Below are 12,500 nucleotides of genomic sequence, written 5' to 3'. Positions count from 1 at the left end.
ATGCATGAGTGTATGTGCATATATATTCCATATACAAATTTACATATATACACACTTTCTACTTCAAGCAGAAAAAAATTCTAATTGCTGCATCACACTATTAACATTACAATTTCACTTATCATCATTATCATTATTATTATTATTATATTTATTTCTTTAAAACTGCTCTTTGTTTATAATTCCGCATTAAAAATGAAACTAAATCGGTGCTTATCAGAATGGTAAATAAATCTTATTTCCTTCTTCTCGCTATCATTATTATTATTATTATTATTATTATTATTATTATTATTATTGTTATTATTATTATGAGCATCATCATTATCATTACTGCAGTTTAGGTTGTATACACACATACGTGCACGCATGTATGAATATGTGTGTGTGTGTGTGTGTCTATGATTTCCAATGTAAAATAGTTTACGAGATCAAATTGGTGAAGCGTGAAGATCAGAAATCAATGAAGCATGCTGTCGTGACAGATGACTGCACAACTTACAACATTTAAATTGCAGTAACATGGAAATTATACATATATATCCATATAGACACACACACACACACACACATATACATGCAGCTATATTCATACACACAAACATACGCACACATATACATATATAATTACACACATATACATAGAGAGAACATGTATGCATGTATATAAACACACCCACACACACACACCTATTACCTCCATTGCTATTTACATCAGAATGTATTTTGATGTTTGATTTGTGTCTTGAGAACACACACACACACACACACCATACAAGCATTACATACATACATACATAAATACCTATACACATGTGTATGTGTATATATATGTGACTGTGAGTGAGTGTATGTTTGCCTATATGCATAGACACGTGCATATATGAATGTATGTATATTGTACATTATATATATAACGTACACTTGGTGAGATCTCAATAAAAGCTGTATATATCATTGGTACAAAAGTTTCAGCTAATGATGCTACAGGTAGTTTGAACTGTGAGAGGATTGTGAAAGAAGGAAGAAGATGGGAATGGAGAGGAAAGGAAGAGAATGAAGAATATGAAGCGAAAGGTTAAACCGAAAGAGAGAAATTAAAGAAAGAAGGAAGGAAGGAAGAAAAGTGGGGAGAACAATAAAAGAAGGAAAAAAAAAAGCGAAGAAACTCTTTGATTGCAATCCAACAAAATCACATATTCAATGAAGCAGAGAAAGGAGAGAAAAATATGAATTATATATATATATATATATGTGTATGTGTGTATGTATATGTATGTGAGTTTTGGGTTTTCAGTGAAGAATGGAAAGTTTCCAGACATTGAGTGGCTGACTCTTGGAATTAGCTGCTGAGAAGCTGCACAGTAGAAGACCAAAATGACAGCAAAGTATATAAATAAATCGACAAAAAAAAAAATTAATAAATATAAAGCTAAAAATAAAATGAAAAGAAAAACAATAATGTATATAAATTTATAAAAATATAAATAAGCACCATTGATTGACCAGCTAAATTGACTGACCAGAAAGCAAAGAGAGAGGGGGGGCAATGTTTTTTGTTGAGGGGAGAAAAGGAAAGGAAGAGAGAGATGATGGTTTGTCGAAGATGATAGAGAGAGAGAGAGGGGGAGGAGAGGGAGAGAAATCGACAGTTTGTTGAAGAAAATGGATAATAGAGGAAAGAGGAAAGAAATATTGGTGTGTCAAAGACAGAAAGGAGAAGATAGATAGATAGATAGATAGATAGATAGAGAGAGAGAGAGAGAGAGAGAGAGAGAGAGAGAGAGAGTGGATGACTTGTTGAAGAAGACAGAAAACGGAGAAAAGAGTCAATGGTTTGTTAAGGAAGATACAACATGGAGAGCAACCAACCGAACTCAGAGAGAGTGTAAGTTACTTATGAAAACAGATAAGGAAGAAATGACCCTGTACGAGAGAAAGACAGTCAAGACAGAAAAAGGAGACATCAACAAAGAAAGAAAGAAAGAGAGAGAGAGAGAGACAATAAGAGAGGGGGAAGGACTATGTTGAGTCTATGGAAGAAGACAGAGACAGAGAGAGAGAAGTGACAAATTAGCTAGTATTGTTATGGTCTGTCAAAGCTGACGTTATTTGTCAGCCAGGCAAGAGTAGCAGTGGAAGGAGATGAATCTAATAGAGTCACAAAGGTTATTTCATTTGACATGGCCAATATTTGAACCACAAGCTTTTTAACGGCCTGACTTGCTTTCTTCCTTTAGTTCAGCTTTTAGAGATAGTTATCGTTATTATCATCATCTTTTCATGTGGCGGGTACAGCATAGCAAAACTATTGGAAATAGTCCAATATTTTAATTTAACCCGTTGGTAAACTGTAAATTTTTATTATTATTGTTGTTGTTTACTTTTATTATTATTTCTTTTTAATTTTATGCCATTTATTATTTCATGATGTCTTCATTTTGAAGAAGAAGAAGAAAAATCAGAAGGAAAAGATAATGAATTGAATGAATAAAATGGAAGACACATTATACATTTGCCTTGCTTGGTGTTTATTATTCTACATATACTCTTTTACTCTTTGGCCATGCTGGAGCACTGCCTTTTAGTTGAGCAAATCGACCCCAGGACTTATTCTTTGTAAGCCTAGTACTTAATCTATCGGTCTCTTTTGCTGAACTGCTAAGTTATGGGGACGTTAACATACCAGCATCGGTTGTCAAGCGATGTTGGGGGGACAAACACAGACACACAAACATATACACAAACACATATATACGACGGTCTTCTTTCAATTTCTGTCTACCAAATCCACTCACAAGGCTTTGGTCGTCCTGAGGCTATAGTAGAAGACACTTGCCCAAGGTGCCACACAGTGGGACTGAACCCGGAACCATGTGGTTTGTAAGCAAGCTACTTACCACACAGCCACTTCTACGCCTATCTCTATTATTATTCTACATATCTCTTCGAAAGGATATCGTTGGTATTTTCACAATGTGAAAAGGTACATGTGCTAGTGCCACTTAAAATTGGATAGCTTTAGGAAGGGCATTCAACTGGCCATAGAAACAAACGATTGGAACCTGGTACAGGTTCCTTCTGGTTTACCGCCTCTTATCAAACCATCTAACTCATGCCAGCATGGAAAACAAATGTTAAATGATGATGATGATGATGATGATATAAGTAATATATATTGTTTTTGCTGGCATACAAGATGCAAGTCTTGCATATGGTGCAACCTGATTGTACAAGTGTATCTTGTTGAAAAAAAAAAAGAAACAAATTTGGTACATTTCATCAATCACCTATTTAAAAAATAACGTCACAGTGCTTTTGAAGGGGTAAATGTATGATTTTTGTGTATGTAAATATAATTTTGCAACAGCATACTAGTATAAGGTATGAAGGCATAAATTGATCATATGTAAAATTCATAATATGGAACATTGCATTTCAATGTTATCTTAAGATCAACTGTAAGTTGCTGGTCAAGAGAACTACCATACAGGATGTAAAATCTTGTATTTTTCACTGTGATGTTTTGTGTTACTGCAATCTGCCACCAAAGTTACACACTTCTGGTATAATGGTATCATCCACTCATTGCAGATAACTGATAGGCTTGAGAAATTTCTGCAAAATATGGGTAGTTTATCCTGTTCATGTTTCATTATTAGCATTATCCTGCGTTTGAGAATAAAATTATTTTTTTATCTTTCAATACATCTCAAAGCTTCTAAAGCAAACTTTGTTTACTTTCATTGTAATTTGAATTTAATTTTTAAAAATGTTTCTTAAAGGTAACACAGCCATTAAATAATGTAAGACACATAAGTGCGGATTATGTATGTTGAGGAAGGACATATAATGAGATTTGATCTCTCCAGTAATTTTTCATAAGTTTCTGATAACAGACTGTAGTATTTTGGTTTGTTTTCAATATCTTATTATTACTAGAGGTAGGAAGCTGGCAGAATCGTTAGCATGCCGGGCATAATGCTTTAGAGGCATTTTGTCTGTCTTCATGTTCTGAGTTCAAATTCTGCTGAGGCTGACTTTGCCTTTCATCTTTTTAGGGTCAATAAAATAGGTACCAACCAGTTGAGTACTGGGGTTAAAGTACTCCCCCAAAATTGCTGGCCTTGTGCAAAATTTTGAAATCAATATTTTACCATTAGTAATGATTATTGTGCCCAGAGACCTTATGCTTATCTGGATCCCTAATCTACAAAGGGGTAAATTTAGGATGTATTTAAAAATAGAAAAACATCTTATATGCCAAAAAATACAGTGTGTGTGTGTGTGTGCGCGTGCACGTGCGTGTTTATTCAACAACATTGTGACATGACTGTTTTTAATTCAACTGGTCCTACTTTATTCAGCATTATCCAGGATGAAATCAGGTGTGAAAAAAGGTACCATAATATTTAAACAGTAACTGGACAAATTCCTTTCCAGAAACACCAAACAAATCTCTAACACTCAGATGAACTTTGGCCAACAACTCCCTATCTCAAGTGGACTATGATATCAACAAAATATGTGTTTCAAGACACCAGCAGATGGTGCTTGGGCTGATAATGGCCAAAATTTCTCAAAGCTTTCCCCCATCAATGATTCTGACAGTGATCATAGTGGCGGAGCTTACATATCCTTAAAAGTCAGAGAGCTTTATTGATGGATGTTTTGCGGGCATGGCTGTGTGGTTAGGGAGCTTGCTTCCTAGCTGCATGGTTTCGGGTTCAGTCCCACTGCGTGGCACTTTGGGTAGGTGTCTTCTGCTATAGCCCCGAGCCGACCGAAGCTTTGTGATTGAATTCGGCAGGCGGAAGTTACTGCCATGTGTGTATATGTGCGTGTAGGTGCTTGTGCCTCTCCGAAAGAGAGAGAGAGGGAGGTCTAATCAAGCAGAGGAGGCCAGAAGCAGGTGATTAGGACTAAATGAGAATCACAAACAGAAGTTAAAAATCATTGAATGGGATTCCTTCTTCTCAGACAACAGAGTATATTTATGCAAAATCTCACCATGATACGCAAGTTGCATAATTACATAAAGACTCCCTTGGCATTTAGTTAACTAACACAAAACTGTGCTTGTGCATCTGTTCATAAGCATTATTAAGTGTGTGTGTGTGTGTGTGTGTGTCTGTATGCGTGCATGTGTCATAACTTTCTGTTTCTATCTCTGACCCCTTAGAATCCTGTTTTCATTTCCCCTGTTTCTTTTTCGGTTTTATTTCAACATTTCCGTTTTATTATTGGCAGAAAAGATGGAAGATCATATCATGCCACATAGCCTTAAGATTTTGCTAACTTCTGCTCTGGTATAGCATGTAGTAGTTGTCTATCTTTGAACTTACATTCTGAACTTAGCACAGCAGTGAAAAGAAGCAAAAGACACTTCCTTCATCCCTTCGATTTCTGGAAACACAAATACATATACAAAGACACAGAAATGAATGCATTTTAATCATGAATAGAATATTCAAAATTGTTTGATATTTCTGTTGGCGTCAACATAATCCTTTATACATATACACATATATATATATACATATATACACAAATATATATATATACACAAATATATATATATATATATATATATATATATATATATATATATATACACAAATATATATATACATATACACAAATATATATACGCAAATATATATACACAAGTATATATATACAAATATATATACAAAATATATACATATACACAAATATATATACAAATATATATATATTATATATATATTATATATATATATATATATAATATATATATATATATATACAAATATATATATATATATATATATATGTATGTATATATATATATTTGTATTTATTATACAAACTTCCTATTGTCCAATTTATGTGAGAATAGAAATAGCGATACAAAAAGAGAGGATTACTGTGTGTATATGCATGTATGCACATGTGTGTTCATATGCATGTATGTATAATTGCATTATGTGTGTGAGTGTGTGTTGGTGTATGTATTATGTAGATAACCAAATTGAAAATTCATTTAATACAAATAAAAGTATTCCAAACAGCAACAATACTTAAAATAGGACACACAGACACACAGACACACACACACACACAACTAGTATGGATAAAATAGCAATTAAAATAACAAGAACACCAACATTTTAAGCATGCAAACTAATTGCCAAATTAAACCACAGCAGGATAGATTATGTCTATAAACACATACAAACACAAACACACAAACACACACACACAAACAAATATGTAAACGCATACACATGCACAAACACAAACGCATACACGAATACAAATGATATGCAACCGTAGACATAACAATGCAATATGCACTAAATAGTGATTGCTTGTGTGCATGTATGCGGAGGTGAGGAGATGCAAATGCAAGCATGAAAAGTGCAGCATGTGTGTTTGGTGCGGTTGTTGATGGTAGTAGTGATGGCGCTGACGGTGATTGGTGATGGGATAGAAGGGGGGTGGGGTTTGATGGCAATGGCGATGATGATGATGATGATGATGATGATGATGGTGGTGCTGATATTGGAAAAGCAGTGACAGTGTGGGTGGTAAGGGTGGAGGTGTTGATGGTGGTGGAGAGAGAGGAAGAGAGAGAGAGAGAGAAGAAGATTTTTGGAAATCAATATTTTCTAATTATGAAGACACAAAACATTGCTGTATGGCTGCAGGGTAAATTGAATAATATTAAACAACAACTTTTGCAGCGTTAATAATAATAATAATAATAATAATAATAATGATGATGATGATGATGATGATAAAAATTTTGAATAACAATGGAGGTGGTGATAGTGCTCATGTTGATGAGGACAACAACAACAACAATAATAATAATAATAATAATAATAATAATAATAATAATGATGATAATAATAATGAGAACAAATCATTAAATGCCGGAAATGTACAGTAGTAGATCAACATATTAAGAGTCTTTTAGCAGTGACCAATAAAGACAACTGAAAATTTGATTGATGCAGTAGGTTGCGGTTGATGACAAAATGAGTGGAGGAGGAAGAGGAAGATGAGGGGCAGGAAGAGGAAGACGAGAGAATGAGAGGAAAAAAGGAAAAAAAGAACAAAACAAATTATATATATACATACATATGTATACACATACATATGTATATACACACATATATATGCCTACACACACACACATATATACATACAAACATACACACACGCACATACATATATGTATGTATGTATACGTATGTTCTGCTTTGAACTAGCTCAAAAAAATTTTATACATACAATTTACATACTCATGCACACACATATGTTGATATATTTTTATAAATACGAGCAAGACTCCCAAGCACAGGTGCTCAGAATAGAAACTATATACGTCTTGTGTGAGTGTGTGTGTATAGATGTACACACACACACACACGCACATACACAAACACGTACCTATATACAATTATATGCACATATATACACACATGTAGTGATATATATATATATATATATATCCACACACACATACTACACACGTACATTCATACATATATAAACACACACACACACGCACATATTATACATGTATAAATACACGTGTATATGCATGTGTATATACACATGTATGTGTGTGTATGTTTGCATATATATGTATATATATATGTGTGTGTGTGTGTGGACGCAACCCTGCCCTCCCCTCCACACACACACACAGAAAGCAGCTAATTTTCAAATTTCCATCAAGAAACTTCTATACCTGAACACTTATAAATAAAAGAAATAATTATAAACAGTGATGGGGGGGGAGAAAACGGGGAGAGAGAGGAAGAGAGAGAGAGAGAGGAGAGAGAGAGAGAGAGAGAGAGAGAGAGAGAGAGAGAGAGAGAGACCACTGGTGAGGACGTGATAGGGTTGAGTGGGTTGGGTTTGTTGGTAAGAAACGAAAGAATCTATTACACTGTTTTCCAATTAAGAAAAATCCTCTGAGATCTGTGGATTTCTCATCCTCACCACCATACCAACTTCCATCCGTCTGCAGAATATCATAGTATTGGTGTTATTTGGGAAAATGTGAAAAGGATGAAATGGTTGATTGAGTAAGGTACTGGACTACGAGCAGCTAGTTCATGAGTTCAGTTCTCTGACAAGTCTTATATTATTAATTTTTTAATGGTTTCAATCATTGGACTGCAGCCATGCAATGGTGCCATGAACTACCTTGGAGGGCTTTCTTGGACATATTGATTCCTGTACTTTTTAAATGTGGTACTTATTCTATCATTCTCTTTTGCTGAACTGCTAAGTGACAGGAATATAAACAAACCAAAGGACCACCTCTTCTAAGATGCAAAAGCCGGTTTGTACAGGGACAACAACTCACTTGAAAGATATTCAAGTTACTTACACAAGCAGTGAAGACAATTGAAAACCAACATGATCCAAGAGATGAAGGCCGTTCTTCAGGGAAATACAATATGGTGGAACAAAACCCAAAAGAAAGCTGCAATGTTGATCCCCCATTTGACTGTCAGGAGAAAAACCGAAATTAACCCATAAGGAAAACAGGAGAAAGGGTGCCCTCAAATGGGCTGGAGGTAGGACACTGAGGTAGAGATGAAAAAGCAGGGATCCAACTAGAGATAGGCATAAAAGATGGGCCATAGTTGAGAAGAGGGAGAAACAGTCATCAAAGGAAGTTTCAGTGAAGACTGCATGTGATTAGCCAAGTAATAAAGAGCAGAAGCTACTGTAGTAGTGGTGTGAAAGATAGAGAGTGGACACAGTACACCTATGAGTCAGGGGTCGGACTGTGTATTGGCAAGCAACTGTATGCTGAGTTTGTTTCTTTTACTTATTTGTTTTGTGAATGTGGTGTTGAATGTATGTGTGTTAGTAACAGTTACCATCTCGGATACAGGAGCAATATTTGTTTGTTAGTCTCACTTAATCCCTGTAAATGAAAGTTAGGTAATCAATGTAAACTGAATTATATTCTGGGTTTCAAGAGAAAAGCAACATTTTAGGGTGTAACCTTTGCGAAGTTGAGGTTGAAAATAATCTAAAAGAAATTCATTTGATATCAAAAAATAAAACAAAAAACAAAAACACAATAGTTCTTAGCAACCCAAAAAAGTATCTGTTTGTTTTGGGATGAATTCTGATCGGAATTATCTCCCTGCTCGCAATATAAACAAGCGTGCATTTTGCACCAATAGCCAATACCAGAGTTTCTCTCATGGCATCTACAGCAGTATTGTTTGCTTTAACAAGACATTCATATTAAGTTGGATATAATGATTACCTTTTGGTACTAATACTGCCTCTGTTGCCAATATATATTTTTTAACAAGTTCACTGACTAATCACAACACCAGTGCCTTTTCTGATACTGTTATTCTATGTATCACTGCTATCTCTAGTGGTTGAATAGCTATCATTAACTAGACCCAAAAAGGGTGAGATCCAACAATCTGGTGGTCTCAGCGCTAGAAGTGGCAGGGATTTATCTCCTCGCTAGTGATATAAAAAAGAGCATTTTGCACCAAAAACCAATATGAGACTTTCTCTCACAGTATAGTTTGTTCTAACAGAACACCCATGTTTAAGTGGAAATAAATATTAGCTCTCGGTATCAATATGGCTTCTGTTGCTAATATATAATGCTAATGATTCTGCCAGCTCACTATCTTCCTTCCCAAATTACCAAAGTAATAATCACCTTTATAATTAGCAAACATTTGCTGCTTCTGTTACATGAATCACATCTTTACTCATCTCTCTTTTTTATCAGTTTCACTGTCACACTGAGAGAAGATAAGGAAATCCACTTACCGTAAGAATGCAGGTATCCAATGTTGTATTTTCAGGAATAGAGACATTATAGTAGCTATGAGTGAAGCTGGGTTGGTTGTCGTTGACGTCACGAATGGTAACTATCACCAATGCTGTCGAAGACATAGGGGGTATGCCCCCGTCAATAGCTTGCACGGTAATCCTGGGTTGAGAGTTAGTTTCGCAGTCCACTTTGGCGTTGGTTGTGATGAGACCGTTGTGGCTGTTAATTTGAAACCAGTTGGAACTAGTTTCGGGCGTATGAAGTATGGAGTAGGTTATTGTGGAATTGTTCCCTTCGTCTTTGTCATCTGCATGTACTTTGATGACAGGGCTGCCCTTTGGTACCGACTCCTGCACTTCAGCATAATAGATTGCCTCCGTGAAATTGGGTTTATTATCATTAATATCATCGACACGAAGTATAAATGAGACTCTGCTTTCCAGTGGTGGCGAACCACTATCTTTAGCGATAACGGTCAGGTTGTAGAATGGTTTCAGCTCCCGATCCAATGGCATTTGAACAAGAACCAAGTAAACTATGTTATCCCTCGTGGTCAAATTAAACCGACCTTCTCCACCCAGCAGCGTTATGTGAATGTTCGTTTCGTCACCCGTGTTCCGAACTGCATCGGGGTCACTAACAGAAATGCGAGCTACATATTCGCCGGGCTTGGCCCCTTCAGATATCCTTCCGACGGTCTCATTTCCAGTGAGAAACGTCAAATAAATATCAGGTGGGTGTTCATTCACATTCAGAATGGTTATCGAGACAGCTGCTTGAGTAGTAAGCGGTTCCGAGCCATTGTCTGTTGCGATGACAATTAAATTATAGACACGACGTTTCTCAAAGTCTACGGGTTTGTTTACGCTGATAACACCAGTGACCGGATTAATCACAAAATGTTCTTCAAGGTCTGGTTTCGGGTTTAAAGAGAAACGGATTTTTCCATTCTCCCCAGAATCCAAGTCTGTAGCAGTAACCCTCAGAATACTTGTACCGACGGTAATGTTTTCCATTACTGTGGCATTATACAAACTCATCGGAAATACCGGGTGGTTGTCATTACTGTCCAAGACGCTAATGTTGAACAACTGGTATGACGATCGCGGTTTCTTGCCACCGTCAAAAGCCCTCAGCTTCAAACTATAAAAAGGAGTTACTTCATAATCAAGCTTCCTATTAACAGCTAAATCCAAGATTAACCGTTGGTTTGTCATCTTGGTAATGAGCCGGAAGATGTTATCCGTGTTACCGGAGACTATTTCGCAGCCCTTGATCGTGTTCTCACCAACATCCTTGTCAGACACACTCCCTAGAGGAATCTTCATGTTGGAAGTCGTCTCCGAGAGAGGACTGGAGAGTAGGTTGGGGAAAAATATGGGGTCATTGTCATTCACGTCGATAATCTCGATGGTTATCGTGATGGGGGTAGTTTTATAGAGGACAGTTAATTCGTAACTGCTGTGCTCCTCACGATCAAGCTCAACTTTAGTCTTAACTGTACCTAATGTGACATTAATAATGAATTTGCTCAGAATAAGAGGCTTGTTGTTAGCGTACCAGATTGTCTGGTGGGGTTGTGTTGGGAAGTTCCCAACCAAACTGTTCGGAGGCAGATTCTCTTCAATTCTAAATGTCTGTGAATTGGTATTTGCAAAAACGGCCGAGATAAGGCAAAACAGCAGAAAGACAGGAAATGCCAACTTGGCAAACAACGCTTTCTCCATCACAGTGTTTTAACCAAGACTATCTGCCTGCAAGAACAAAAGAAAAAGACAAAAAAAAAAAATTAGAGTGAATGATAAAGAAAAACTTATATATAAGATATATGGTTAAAAAATAAAATAAAAATTAAAAAAAAAGGAAAAAATACATAAATATATTAAATTGATTACATCAAAACAATATCATTAAAGTGATAATAAGAAATGACAAATTCATCAGCAAAATTCATTGTAATAACTCTTAGCTACTCCTGCTGCCACAACAGCATCACCATCAGCGTCATAAGCAGCATCAACATCATCGACAATATTATAAGCAGCATCAGCAACATCATCAGCAGCAGCAGCAGCAATGAAAGTAACAGCAGCTATAATAAGTCAACAGTTATTTTGTAGATAACTGGTGGTGTTGACGGGTGGAGAAAGGAGGAGGTGGAGGAAGAGGAGTAGGCGAAGTAGATTCAAAAGCCGACAGAAGATAAAGCTATGTCCTTTACTAGTCAGTTTGGAAAGCAGTATCTCAACAACAACAACAACAACAACAAACTTTGATTTCTTTGTCTTATCATCTCTATCACATCAGCTTCTTTCTTTCTCAACTGTCTCCATGGAAACCAACCAGCATATCCCCCCCCCCATTTACAGTTCTAATTTCTATTGTTCTACCAGATTCCCATTAACACTTACACAACCTAGTGTGTCCATCTCTTGTTTAACAGTTTGCTCAACCAATGCATCTGGTTGTTGTTGTTGTTGTAGTTGTTGAGCACCACCAGGTCCATACTGATCAATAAAGCTCTGGTGATTCAACCATGACTGGAGATCAATAAAAGACTCATCTTTCAACCATGACCACTGCTGACTGTCTGGAAGAAAATTTCAATGATTTTTTTTTTATTTCAAGACAAAAAAAAAACAAAGAAAAAGCCATCTAAAAAAAACCCACTCTTCTG

At 36.0% G+C, this 12,500-nt stretch overlaps 1 protein-coding gene across 1 annotated transcript in view; it reads right to left on the bottom strand.

The window, feature by feature from the left end:
* The window catches only part of LOC115214418 (protein dachsous-like), a 95,897-nt gene extending 84,320 nt beyond the window's left edge, over positions 1-11,577 (bottom strand). Inside the window, exon 1 of the mRNA XM_036504793.1 lies at positions 9,820-11,577. Coding sequence (XP_036360686.1) covers positions 9,820-11,550 — 1,731 coding nt within the window. The 5' untranslated portion in view covers positions 11,551-11,577. The remainder of the gene's footprint in view (positions 1-9,819) is intronic.
* Positions 11,578-12,500: the final 923 nt, after the last annotated feature.

Source organism: Octopus sinensis, linkage group LG7, assembly GCF_006345805.1.
Source record: "Octopus sinensis linkage group LG7, ASM634580v1, whole genome shotgun sequence".
NCBI classification, from domain to species: Eukaryota; Metazoa; Mollusca; class Cephalopoda; order Octopoda; family Octopodidae; genus Octopus; species Octopus sinensis.
The sequence above is the reverse complement of the archived record's forward strand: the minus strand, read 5'-3'. Positions and strand labels throughout refer to the sequence as shown.